Genomic DNA, 14,845 nt, shown 5'->3' with positions numbered 1-14,845 from the left:
CATCGAACTACCACCGAGTTGTCTAGGGTTAGACGAATATGGATCGAGGGAGGCGGGGAGTGTTTCTTCAGAGTTAGAAGGACCGCCATGGCCTCCAAGATGTTGATGTGAAACGTCTTGAACAGGGGAGACCATGTGCCTTGAGCCTGTTTTTGGTGGGAGTGACCTCCCCAACCCTCCAGCGAAGCGTCCGTGTGGATGTTGAGTGATGGAGGTGGGTGTTGAAGAGGAATGGACCTTTTCAGGGCCTTTGCTTCCGACCACGGCTTGAGGAGAAGTCGAAGTCTGTTTGGGAGCCGTCTCTTGAGGTCTCTTCGAGCGATGGATGCAGAACGTCTCCAGACTCCCGCGGCATCCTTTAGCTGTGCACGAAGCACCGGGTTTGTTACTGAGGCGAACTGTAGAGAGCCTAGAACTCGTTCCTGCTGGCGTCTTGAGATCCGCTTGGATTTCAGTAGTCGCTTGACAGACCCTGCTATTTCCTCCCTTTTCTTCTGGGGGATGGAAAGGCGGTGTGACTGAAGGTTCCATTGGATTCCTAACCATTGGAACTTCTGAGCTGGAGAGAGGCGAGATTTTTTCACGTTTATCTTGAATCCCAGGTGTTCTAGATACTGGGTGACTTTGCTGCAGGATTTTAAACAATCCTCGGGCGATGGAGCCCAGACTAGCCAATCGTCGAGGTAGGCCATCACCTGGACGTCTCGGAGGCGGAGCTGTTGTACTATGGCGTCCGCCAGCTTTGTGAAGATCCGAGGGGCCACATTGAGGCCGAAGGGCATGGCCCTGAAGGCGTAGCTTTTCCTTTGGAGTCGAAATCCTAGGTAGGAGGAAGCGTGATGGTTCATTGGAACATGCCAATAGGCATCCGCCAGGTCTATGGAGACCGTGTAAGAACCTCGAGGCAGAAGGGTCCTTATCTGTTGAAGAGTCAGCATCTTGAATTTGTCGTTCGCTATGAACTTGTTGAGGGGGGATAAGTCCAGAATGACTCTGAGTTTGTCGGAGTCTTTCTTGGGGACACAAAACAGTCTCCCTTGGAACCTGGTGGACTTTACCTTCCTTATCACCTTCTTGTTCAAGAGATCTAGGACATATTCTTCCAGAAGGGGGGTTGATTGTTGGAAGAATTGCTGGAAGGTTAGGGGTGGTTGAGTCCAACTCCAGCCTAGACCCTTCTTGACGATGCTGTGTGCCCAGGGATCGAAGGTCCAACGATCCTGGAATTGGCGGAGTCTTCCTCCCACCGGAAGCACTTCATTGCTTCTGGTGTCCCGAGGGCTTACTGCCTCGGCCGCTAGCTCCCCTTCCTCCTCTGCCTCTGGAGGGACGGCGAGACGCGTCTCTGCCTGCACCTCTGCTTGAGCCTCTACCTTTGGGACGAAAGGTAGTCGTCTGTTGCTCGAAAGCAGGGGTGAAAACCGGTGACTGTGACAAGACCGGTTGGGTGACCAGCTAAAAGGTCTGCTGTGGTTGAGCTGCCACTTGGGGAGTAGCGGGTCCCGGAAACTGCCGTCTCTGTTGACGTTGCTGGGGTTTCTGCTTGAAGGATTTCCTCTTAGGTTGAGGTCCGTCGTCCTGGGAGGATTTCCTTTTCTTTGACATGCCCCACTTGTGGAGAAGGTTCCTGTTCTCTGTGGCGGCCTTGTCAGTAATCTCTTTCACGAGGTCAGAGGGAAAGAGGTGTTTACCCCAGATGTTGGAGGAAATCAGTCTCCGGGGTTCGTGTTTCACAGTGGCACCTGAGAACACGAATTCTCGACAGGCTCTCCGAGCCTTCATGAAGTGAAACAAATCCTTCACCAGGGTTGCCATGTGGGATTTGGCGAGTACCATGTAGTGGTCTGGTACTCTGGTGTCACAAGCCATGATGTCAAGTTGGACCTGGTGGGACATGGATGCTGCAAGCCTCTCCTTCGTATCTTGTTCCCGACGAAGGAGGTGGTCGTTGAGTTTCGGGAGGTCTTCGTTAAACTGACGTCCGGCTACGTCAGGATCTAGCTTTCCCACCACGAAAGTATGCTGGATATCCTTCCAGTGTCGAGCGTCGGGGGGAGTTACTATGGAGAAGGGTCTGCACTCCTCCAGTGCAGGGCAGGGTTTTCCTTCTTCCACAGCCTTGAGGCACGCAGCGAAGGCCTTTTCCATGAAGGGAAGGACTGCATTGTCGGGTGCGACGTAGGTAGGGTGCTTCTTGCTCAGGGCCGGAAGCTTAGAGCAGGTAAAACCCCTACTTTTAAATGTGTTGGCTAGCATAGCCTGGGCCTTTGCGAGATCGAACACTATATCCTCCTTGGGTTCGGTCTCTTCTTTAGAGGCAGGTTCAGAACGGAGCCGGACGTAACAGTCCGGGTAAGCCTCGAAGTTTGGGAAGAACTCCACATCTTCCAGGGGGACCGTGCCGATCTTATCGCTGACAAAGATCCTGCCAGTCGCGATAACCATATGCTCAGCATACCTCCAGGGGTTGGCGTGTGAGCATGCAGGGAGATCCTTAACCGAGATCTTCTTCGGTTCTTTGGACCCCATCATGGACCTGATGAACTCTTGATTTTCTTTCAGCCTGTCGTCCATAATGGTTTTGATCATCCGGAACATCTCTTGGGCGGATGGAATGGGTTCCGGGGTAGCGGAGGTAGACGGGAGAGACACTTCCGTCGGTGTAGGAGTAGGGGCGGTGATGGAAGGAGGAGCGACCTCTTGCTCCGACTCGGTGTAATCCACCTGGTCCTCTTCATCTTCCGCACCTTGGGCCATAAGGGTCTTCTCCGTACCCTCCAAAACATTCGACATATGATCGTCGTTTTCGGAATCCAGGTGGCACTCGTGCATGGACTGGACCATGACTACGTCTGGTTCCACCGTAATTTGGACAGTGGGGATTAGTTCTTTGGGAACCACAGAATCGGGGGAGGCCTTTGGGAACAGAAGGGACCTCAATTCTTCAGTGGCCAGGTATGGTCCAGTGGCATTCTTCTGGAAGCCACGCACCCACTTGCGTAGCTTATCCCGAGAAGTGTCCCTGACCTCCGCTGAGGGAGGATTATGGAAGGCATCGACTAGTCGAACCTGGCAGACCACACAGTTCTGCGGGTCCCAGAACTTCAAATCCCCTTTCTTGTATGCCCGTAGAAGTGCGGGCGTTTCACAGCGCAGAAGTCGTAGTCACACTTCATCTGCTCCTCCTGTAAAAGAAAGAGAAAATGAGTATGGAGGGAGTCATAAGAATGGCTCTTAAACTAAGTTAATATTAATCATTAATTTTAACTTGATAAAGGGTGTGATGCACAGAGGAAGGGTTGAGATAGGATAGGAACATACTCCGTGCATCCCGCCCAGCTGGTTACCGTAACCTTCATCCTTGGACAATCCGAGGTGACCGAAGGCACAGGATAGAATTCCAGTAGAAGTCCATAGGGCGGATAGAATTCTATGGGAATTGTCAAGGATATAAGGTTGGGACTGAGGCCACTCAGTTCCAAATTAGGGGACTAAAAGATCCCATAGGGTAACGGCTTCCGGCAACCAGCCGCGCTAAGATACACGCAGCATGCTGGAAATCTGTAAAATGCAAGAAGACAGCATGATTACCAATAGAACAGTAATAAGATACTGATCCATTTACGTAAACAAGCCATCTGGTTGCAGTGTAGGGCTATCAATATCAGATGATAGCTAGTAGAAGGGGGTGCAAGTCGCCTTGATGCCTCCGGAAGGTTCCGGCAGACCGCTGGAACGCCGGAGGCCGCTCCAGCAGAGTTTCTGGCATTAGGACAGACAATATAAAAGTCAAGAGTAAAACCAGGGTGGCGGCCGCCGGCACAGCGGCGGCACGCCGGCAGAGGGAGCGGCGGCTCCGGCAGCCGGAGGTTGCCGGTTTGGTGACAGGAACAAGGATGGTTATAGCAGAACCGGACTGCCGGCAGTGGATGCCGGCACTCCGGGGGCCGGCCGGCGGGAGGAAGGAGGGAGAGCCATCGGCTGGAGGCCGGAGGCAGGCGGCAGTCCCCCGGCACACGGAGGACTGGCGGCCGAGGGGATATGGAATGAGTCACCAAGGTAGGAGGTGGGTATCACCGACAGTGGAGGCGGCAAGGGACCGGCACCCGGATAGTGAAAGAGACAGAAGGAGGGATGTAGCGGTCCGGCCATGGACTCCCAGACATCCCCCCTGAGTGGGTGTACCCATGATAGAGGCTGACTCTATCACCCAGAAGCAGGGGCCGCAGAGGACCGGGAGCTAAGGTAGCCCAAGGGAGGGCTAGGGGACACCCAGGGGGGGGGGGGAGACCCCTGCATACAGAACACATCCAGTGGCTAACCCCATAGGACACTATGAAGGGTATATGTACCAGAGCGGACTGCACACAGAAGCTCAAGGTAGCCCTATCACTCCACCCTAAGGAGGAGTTGTAGGACAGGGGACAGATGGGTATAGACTAACCTAAGTATAGGCTAGGCCATACAAGAGATAGGTGGGGAGGGGAGAAGAGAAGAGTCTTCCATGGAGGGGGTTCTGTACCAGAGCGGCCACTAAGGAAGGGAGGACACTCCCTAGCCTAGGGTAAGGCAGCTTGACTGAAAACAGTGCATGGGTATAGTTTCAGCAAGGAACAGAATTAACCCCTCCAAAACCTAACTTAGAGCAGGGATGTACGTCCTGAACTAGGAAGGATTGAAGACATATCGCTATTGCAGGAAAGTCGTAGACCTAGCCCTAGCAATAGAGGAAGGACTAGCCGTTCCTCACTCTCAGGCGCAACCCTAAGGGGGGATCTTTCCCTTAGGGAGGACAGAGAGGCGATAAAATACTCTGATATGAGCTTGATCCCCTTACGTGGTAGGGGGAGCAAGGCTACACAGAGGGAATGCCCTAGGGCAGGGTGATGAAGGAAGCATATAGGGGTCCTACATGTAGGTTAGGTTAGAAAGACACACTAACTAACCTATCCCCTATATGGTCCCTGAAGGCGAAAACACTTGCATCACAGTCAATAGTATTGTAAAATAATGCCACTATCTTCATAAATAAGCCTAGAATCACTGATAAATATCATGCATGAACACTGATATAGGCGCTCTGGCCTGGGGGCTATAGTAGCCAACTGGTAAGGGGTCAATCGATGACCGGTAAAAAGCGTCAAAACACGATATAAAAGTTCCTAGCTATGAAGACTAAATAAACTAATAGTATCGATTAGTAGATAAGGCCGGAAGCGTTGTTGAGGCTAACTAAATAAGGCATGCAGAACAACAACGACGCCATAAAATGGCGGGTCCGGTTGAGGCACAGCTCTGCCACAAAACATCAAATATCTCGAAAAGTAAAATTTACTTTACGGTCAGAGCTTAACTAAACAATACTGGAACCTTGTACTCAACTTTCCAGAAGAAGGCGAGGCCGAAGGTAGCGACATGATGAAGATGCAAGTCGATAAAGTAAGCACAGGGAAAATCCGTCTAAGTAAGGCGAGCTACTATGCAAAGGATGAGGACGGACGTGACGTCATTTAGCAATGGCGCCCGTTTGTTTACGTCTCGAGTACCAAAAGTAGCCACGGACGAAATTAGCTGTGGAACGGCTCCCAGCTATTCTCCGCTCTTACACACCGAAGTGTTAAGTCTGTTCGGCGTGTAGATAGCTGTGTGGCGCGTTAATACATGCGTCCCCTGTTGATATACGATGTCTTAAGAGGGAAACCTTTAGGATACTCGCTCCAGAAGCTAGAATTCTGTGATATCCTGTGGTTAAATTCTCTGGGAATATCTTAGTAGTTATTTACCCAAGGAAGCTACCAAAAAGGAACCTTCCATCAGGACGCCATGGCTTGAGCCCAAAAAAAAAAAAAAAATATATATATATATATATATATATATATGTGTGTGTGTGTGTGTGTGTATATACTGTGTGTATATATATATATATATATATATATATATATATATATATATATATATATATATATATATATATATGACAGAAAATACTATAGAATAGATATTTTACAATTAAATTGATTGTTTCAATAATCACCTACTTTGTCTTTGATACTATTTGGATAATTCAATTATAAGTAAAACTCGTCTATTTCTGTTTTATTATACTTATTAGTTATTTGGTTTAGATAGTTGATTCATTTTATTTTTGTTACTGCATCAATCATCGTATCACAGTAGTACAAACTTAAGCTACAATCTATAAACTATTAGCTTAATAGAGTATAAACCGTATATTAAATAAATCCAATTATTTAAATAGAAGTAGTTATTAGTTAAGTACTTACGGCAACACCCTCTCTCTCTCTCTCTCTCTCTCTCTCTCTCTCTCTCTCTCTCTCTCTCTCTCCAAATTTAGTTTTTACTAATGAATGAGAAGTCCAATGATAAATAAATCATGAAAGCAAAACAAAATTAGATAGGTACTCAAGCAAGATGATTAGATGATTACACAGAAAACTTGACTTTAAGGGGAAAATAACGCAAAATTTTATTTTATATTCTTTATATTGCGCCAACCTCATTGCGACGCTTTTTTTTTAATTTTAGCATCATTGCGTTAAGCGTCGATGAAATGATCGTTCCGTCGTCGATGCAATGGCGCAACTGGTGACGCAAGTGCACAGGACTGATATAGGACACACACACACACACACACATATATATATATATATATATATATATATATATATATATATATATATATATATATATATATATATATATATATATAATTACATCTCTACGATATCCCAATTACTCTTTTTAAGAAATGTAAATATTATTTGAAATTCCCGAAGGAATATGAACTAATTGGATTGTATTATTTTATCATATGCTCATCAAATTTTAAATGAATTTTCACATGACATTTTTTGGCAGTAATGACAGAGTAACATTTCTTTAAGATTTCTGTTTTATGGTTATATAGTATGAATTTACTAGAAAAGAAGTAACAGCCTTTTCCTCTAAGCTTTTACTGTTTAACCTATACCTCCATATTGGGTTGATGTAGTTTCCAGAAAAAAAAATAAACCCTTACATAGTTTTTCTAGCGGTAACCTTTATTCTCGTTTTAGGTATGTAAACTTTGTAGTTGTACCGACAGCATAACTTCTCTACTTGATGTTAGCCTTATGTGTAGTTGAGAAAGTAGCCTACACGTTAAATTGTCTATGTAATAGATCTCACATTTTCTTTTATATATAATTCTGAAATGAGCTTATAAGGTTCTTGTCGGGTAATGATCTGCTATCTTCTATCAGCCACCGTTAAGATACTACCGCTAGAGTGTTATGGGATCCTTTGACGGGCCAGAAAATACTTCATTGACTCCTTCTCTACGGTAATGGTTCACTTTCCCTATGTCTACACATACACAGAATAGTCTGGCCTATTCTTTACAGATGCTCCTCTATTCTCATACACCTGACAACACGGAGATTTCCAAACAATCCTTCTTCACCCAAGGGGTTAACTACTGCACTGAAGTTGTTCAGTGGCTACTTTCCTCTTGGTAAGGGTAAAAGAAACTCCTTAGCTATGGTAACCAGCTCTTGGGTTAGAGTTCTCTTGCTGGAGGGTACACTCTGGCACACTATTCTGTCTAATTTCTTTTCTTCTTGTTTTGTTAACATTTTCATAGTTTATATAGGAAATATTTATTTCATTGTTGTTACTGTTCTTAAAATATTTCATATTTTCTTCTTGTTTCCTTTCCTCACTGGGCTATTTTCCCTATTGGAGCCCCTGGGCTTATAGCATCCTAATTTTCCAACTAGGGTTGTAGCTTTGCAAGTAATAATAATAATAATAATAATAATAATAATAATAATAATAATAATAATAATAATAATAATAACTTCAGGCTTTTTTCACGATGAAGACCCATTTTCTTTTATAGATATAATTCTGAAATGAGCTTATAAGGTTGTTGTCGGGGTATTAATTTACTATCTTCTATTATCTCAGGTTTTCTTCACGATGAAGACCCATCTTTATCGATCCACTATTCTCGCTAGTTTGTATCTGCTGTCAATAGCATTTACTGAAACTGTAACACACAAAGGGAGGACGCAAGGTTTCTTGACTGGCATCAAAGTGAATCCTGAAGCTTCGACTGCCTGTTGCCAAAAGGAATCCTTTGGGTCATTACTAGGATGGAATGTTTCTAAGTCCAAATGTTTTGATACTACCTATAAGTCAATGGTGCTTAATAGAATGTTAAGCCATACACTTCAAGATCATGACGATTTACTTCGGTTGAATCCCTTAAACGACGAAATTAATTTGTCTCTTGCCAGTATGATTTCCAATCTCCTGATGAAGGATCTTCCAAATTGTCAAGTTTTGTTTGGATTTGATGACAGATTTGATGACTCTATCGTACTGATGAAGATCCTCGCTTCAGCAAACATGAAACAGGTGAGTATTTTCGGTGAAGTCATAAAATTTTTTTTCTTAGATTTAAATGTTTGATCTAAATGTGTTTATTTTCGGTATGTGTGGTCTCTGCTCTTTGAATGCGTGCTCAGTACGAGTTAAACTTTCATGAATATTAGCCATTCGATGACTCATCAGTTACCCGGATTCTATTGATTATTCTCAACTCTCGTTAGATAGTTCAGATCCAACCTACTTTAAAGCAGTACCAGACCTTGCCTATAGTATTGTTGTGAAGTGTTGAAGGATGCAAATGTCTAGCGGTGACCTATTGAACCAGACCAAACAAAAACTAGAATACCTGTTTATTTGTTCGTTTGTAATAATGATAAACAGTTACTCTGAGCATTTACTCAATGCAATTAGTTATTTTTGGTTAATTAAAAGGACAACCTAGATTGGTTCTTCAGAGTAAGAAATGTAGCTTATTAATGTAATTTGAACGAACTCTATTATTCAACATTCTACTATTAAGCTAGGCTTAATTTATGGAATTGCAGATTATCTATAACCTAATCTTCTGAACTCCTTTAACAATATTACTACTCATAACCAGAACCTAAATTGAAGAGCATGAAAGATCAGAATTGCTAATCATCTGGGACATTTCTTGAAAAATAATCAACACCGAATCACGCCACTGAAAATATTTGTGTCTGCAAGGAGTATTTTATTCTGCTTACAGAGTTTAATCACGGTAACATTATGTTCTGAATATATTTTATTAGTTATTTCTATCAATTGTATCCAGGCCCTTAAATGAAACATTTAAAAAAAAAAAATCATATTTATAAAGGCTTTACGGTCGGTTGTGATTGGAAATTTTATTTCCGATTAACAAAAGTTAAGAAATTCTTCTGCAATGTGGTCGGAACTAAAGCATGGTATTGTATAACCCGTTACAGGATCATTTACTTTAGCCCGTACGGAATTGTGGGTGTGATCAACAAACCAAGTATTTCAAATACTACAGCTAAAAATACATAGTATATACTACTTCAGCATAGTTAAGAAGTGTTCATTTGGACAGATATATATATATATATATATATATATATATATATATATATATATATATATATATATATATATATATATATATAGGTGTACTGTGGAAAACACGCATTTAGCCTTTTTGAAGACATGAGAGAGAGAGAGAGAGAGAGAGAGAGAGAGAGAGAGAGAGAGAGAGAGAGAGACGCACATATGAACGCTAGATGCTTTTACAGATATATGCTAATTCACTTGAATTTTTGAGAAAGATTTTCAAGACCATCCAATGCATATTTCAATGACATGTGATATTATTTCATGATATACAACTAATTTTAACCTCTAAACTTATTTCAGGTTTTGCATCTTAAATCCTTTGTTGATTACTCATCAATTCCTTGGGGAAAGGGAAATTGCCGTGGTTATGTCTTCCTCCTCAGCAATTCGTCCAATATGCTGGAATTTACAAATAAGGATTTTGATAACTGGGATTATCATGGAAGGTGAGTTTAGTTCTACAGGGATGGCGTCAAAATTACGTTCATTGAAAGATTGCAGTTTCTTACCCCACAGAGAGAGAGAGAGAGAGAGAGAGAGAGAGAGAGAGAGAGAGAGAGAGAGACAGAGAGAGAGAGAGAGATATTGCCTTTCGGTTGTCGTTTTTTAACAGTTCAGTTCGTTAAATTAGCTTTGGTGAAATTATCATAATCTTCATAATTTATGATTGTAGGCCGCCCTATCGACCTTCATTCTTCCCTTCCTAGAAGATCAGCATATGTCAATTACAGATGTTTTCTTTAAATAACTCATCTTTTCGAGTCAAAAAGTTTCCAGATTAGTTTTACTGGCACTTGACCTTGGCCGTTGGTTGTTTCAAAATTTGACATCTCTGGACTTTTTGAAGATTGTGTTCGCTGTATTGGATATAATTTGTCTACTTTAATCATAATCTTTTTATCACTAGTCTTTTTTACATCTTTGGTATATATTCAACATCAGCTGTAAATTCTACAGTTTTTCTTCTCTCTTTCAGAGGAACTTGTTTATTGTAGCTTATACTTCATAGAATATTTTGAAATTTCATTCAATCCACTGATTTTCCTTTACCCATCGTCTTCCGAAAAAGGGTCAGTTAACTTCAAAACTAAAGTGTTATTACTATTTCAAACCAAAATATAAGAAGCAACTTCGGTGTTTTTCTTTTCCGTTCAATTTGACTCTTTTTTTTTTTTTTATGATCTTGTGTCATTTTCAGGGAATAATTTCCCTTTTTTTTTTCAGATATATCTTCATCGGTCTATCATTCAATGAACTACGTATGATAGCGACATCGAAAAAGGGAATCAAAACGGAGCATATTGTTGGGGTTGTGGAGGTAAGAAATGATTGTATCATAATTGATTGTATCATACTTTATGATAACACTATTATTTAACATCTTCTCTCGGCGTTAGGCCTTCTCCAACTTTTAAGATTTTAGGTTTAGAAAAATTACGCATTCAATATCTATTTTTTTGTTTATATACAACTGGCGCTAGCATACAAAAATATTTAAAGCAAAATAATTGGAATGATCAATTTTTTTTTTTTTTTTTTTTTTTTTTTTTAAGACGTTTTGTCATATCTGAATCAGCGGAATCCATTATTATCATACACAACATTATGCAGTACATGATACAGAATAATTTATTGGATCATGGAAAAGACGTCAAAGACCATGACGACGAATTAACTTATCGGAGTAATTTTTATTTTACTCATTACTATATGAGTCGTGGTAAAGACTGATCCCGCAAAGATGGTAATATGTTGTTGGATTTATATAAAACTGTTCGCACAAGCAAATATATTTGTCATATTTCCGGTTTCTTTCTTTTGTTTACATTACAAGCTATCTGAGTTTTATCAGCTATTCCACCAAACATAATAGGTATTTTGGCCTAGGTTTATAGGTATTATTCCAAAATATCATTACCCGATCTATTCCTGAAAATGTTCATTAAAATAATCTCAAAACAGACAATAGATGGAGCGATATTTGCTTGTTTGTACCATTATTAGGGAATTTTATGATTATATGAAAATATACACATCCTGGATATTAGACGACGCATTTCATTCGAACTAAAGCTTCAAGTGAAAAAAAATATTAAATCATCAATTTACACTCTACCTAGGAAACGACTGGCACGCGATTGCATGAAAATGTCCGCTAAGTGCTCAAGGGAAAAAGGAAACTATGAAGAAACCAAATTACGCTTCAACGATTTGTAGTCTCAGCACTATCTTTAGCTGTAGCTAAACGCTGTCATTAAGAATGGATGATATAGAATATTGCCAGCTATTGAACTAATTCATGCTCCATACTATGCAGTTTCCAAAGTTGAAGAGTTGGGAGTCCTTTTGGACGTTAGACTATTTTGGACATTGCAACTAGATTGCTAATTAATAATATGTTAGTTTTGCACATGCAAAGGATGTTATAACAAGGAATAAGCCAAAAGTTTTGTACATCTATTACTGTAAATTCTTCTTGGTACTGTATATGGCAACACACCATGATAAAATTAGGCAATGCTAGGATCATGCTATGATAGTAATACCATCCCAAACGTACCAAGGTTGAATCGTCATCACCACACTATGGAAGAAACTAACCAAGTTACTAGTCTGACGGCTGGTAGCTGTACATTTAGAAGATGTAATCATAGTTACCTGACAAATTTCCATGCACTTGGTAACCATTTTCAAGTATTCATTTATTGTAATGAGAAAAGTAGCTATAAGTTTTGTGTAACCACGTCATTTATAGGTGAAAAAAAATAATCATTATTTTACTTACTAACAGATATCTATCATTACGAATCACACTTTGTAATTATCATTCTTGTAGATATGTTAAAATAACATTTACGAATAGATTTTTTTTTTTACGGAAGTTCAAGAATTACAGAGAAAAAGATACAAATTTGTCTTATAAGTTATGCAATTGGTGTAAAAAATATTGTATCAACTAAATGTGTATTCTTATATGAAATCAATATTTATACGTTGTATGTGTATTTGCAATCGAGAAAATCGACTTTGGCAAACCTTCATAGGGTCTTTTTTCTGTATATCGAAAGGTTTTGTAGGAAATTTAACATTAGAAGAAAATTACAGAGCTGAAGATCAAAGGTGCTACAAGTTTGCAGCAGTTGTAGTGTATATATTTCTTAAAATAGGGTTTATAAAGGATAGATTCTAGGTGATTTTCGATAAAAAAAATATGATCTCACTGTGACTAGGCTTAGGTCAAAAGAATATATAAAAGTAGGTTAACCCACCAGAGCCCTAAACACCTCCAAAATTACACAAACTTGGTGACTCAGATAGTGCGATGTAACCCACAAAGAAAAACACAAAGTTTACTCGATTATTAGAGGGATGTGCAGGTTTTAGCTATGGCAGGTGTTTGTGGGCCATCTCTGTGCCCTGGCTTTTTTTCTTTCTTTTTTTTTCCTTTTTTTTTTTTGTATTGAGTGGGAACAAATGAAAAATTGCCCAACTCCTATGCTATGTATGTCTGTTAATCTGCTATCAATACATAGATGATAAAGGTGTACATTTTCCCGTATTTCCTAAAGACAAAGGCCTACAGTTATAATAGAGAAACCTATGTAGGAGAAAAGATGTGAGTAGTCATTCTCACCACTTCACATATGATACTGCATTTGCAGTGTTCCTTTGGCCACAGCTGCAGCTTTTTATATGCTTTTCACTTGACTTCTAATCTTGTTTCAGTTGTTTCATCTAACTGTGTCATAACCTTTTCTCATTTTTTATAGCGTTGAATGAACTAAAGTTCCCAATGTTTGGTCCCTGTGGTATAAGCCTAAATCCATATTCTCAATTTATGTACAGTGGTTCAACACAAGGAACATGTTACTACGGCACTTTTAGCATACAACATCAGGACAGAAAATGGATTTTTGTGATATACGTGCGAAGCCTACTGTAATTTAATTTAATGTGTAAAGAGACAGATAGACGACCCTCTTGAAGACATAGTAATAAGATATAGATATAATGAGATATACAGAGAGAGAGAGAGAGAGAGAGAGAGAGAGAGAGAGAGAGAGAGAGAGAGAGAGAGAGAGAGAAAAGGGGGTGATTCCTAACAATGTCAGTACTGCAACGTGTTAGTAGTACTGTTTTGACAGAAGCACTGCCCACCTTCGTCAGCAATGAGTGATGGGTTGCCCTGTTATTATATTTTTTGAGGCCTTGGGCTCAACCTTTTGGCTATTTTTCAGGTTGTTTTGACCTTCTAAATTTATCAAATTTACAGTTGAAATCGTCAGAATATAGAATGTGACATTAGCTTTCTATCACAAAATGATATACAACATATTTCATAACGAATGCATTATTGAATAAATCTTTTGTGTAAATTATATTCTTAACCGTGTAATTAAAACAATAGATTATGAACCATAAGGAGTTTTGTAAAATAAATATTGTCAGTTTCGTATCTGATTTTATTATTTGCATAATTTGAATGCTAGTACGCTCTTGGTGTGTTCTTCTCTTCTTAGCATATATCTTATGTTCTTCTCTCCTTATCATACATCTTTATTGACAACAATTCTCAATAGAACTTCGATGATCAAAGTTATCAGTGCCAAAAGGGTTCCTAGAGCAAGCAGGATAAAGGCAGCCTGTAAGGAAAGGGTTGTAAGCATTACAATTTCGATATGATTTGAGTCTTTAAACAGTCTTTGTTAAGAAAGCATATTTAGGACTTTAGATCTTTCGTTTACAGTAATTCATAATCAAAACAATGGTTTAATGATGATGCAAAGATCAGGATGCAAGCAAAATGAAAAGGAGGAAAACTCACTTGAAGATGACTGAGTGTAAATGCCGAGAACCTTCCTTCTTCGTCATCAGAAATTCTGGGTTTGGGATTTTTCCTAAATGCATCGGCTTCCCATTTATTCAGCAATCCACCCTCTATCATCTTCAGCAAACTAGTTCGGAAATCAGATTTGAAGTCATTAAAATTTCACCGTATGCTTATTGTACTAAAAATCTCAATCCTTTACAATGTAGTTGCACTGACAATGACAGCTGTTATTTATGAAATATAAATTTCAAGTTATTATTATTTCTTTTTTTCAACATTATGTATAAACTGATAAATAACCAAAAATCAACAGAACTACATATTCTATATAGTTCCTTTTAATAAAGCCGTGCAGAAAACGTAAGAACACTATCTGAAGTGGGGAAACCTAGAAATTAGATATTAAATAAAATATAATCTTTTTCGACGCTATAAGATCAATCAATAAATCTTTTGGTTTCACTTCAATCAGGTTTTTGTATTTTGGATCGAATGACTTGCGGTATTGGGTGGATGTCTTCCTGA

The 14,845-nt window shown here is 40.1% G+C and overlaps 1 protein-coding gene across 1 annotated transcript in view; it reads right to left on the bottom strand.

The window, feature by feature from the left end:
- Positions 1 to 13,433: 13,433 nt before the first annotated feature.
- Positions 13,434 to 14,845, bottom strand: part of LOC137618332 (probable glutamate receptor) — a 25,719-nt gene continuing 24,307 nt past the window's right edge. Inside the window, exons 11-13 of the mRNA XM_068348503.1 lie at positions 14,315 to 14,444; positions 14,043 to 14,132; positions 13,434 to 13,469 (exon numbers count right to left, since the gene is read on the bottom strand). Coding sequence (XP_068204604.1) covers positions 13,434 to 13,469; positions 14,043 to 14,132; positions 14,315 to 14,444 — 256 coding nt within the window. The remainder of the gene's footprint in view (positions 13,470 to 14,042; positions 14,133 to 14,314; positions 14,445 to 14,845) is intronic.

Source organism: Palaemon carinicauda, chromosome 2, assembly GCF_036898095.1.
Source record: "Palaemon carinicauda isolate YSFRI2023 chromosome 2, ASM3689809v2, whole genome shotgun sequence".
Classification (NCBI taxonomy): Eukaryota; Metazoa; Arthropoda; class Malacostraca; order Decapoda; family Palaemonidae; genus Palaemon; species Palaemon carinicauda.
This window is presented reverse-complemented; position numbering and strand designations above follow the sequence as displayed.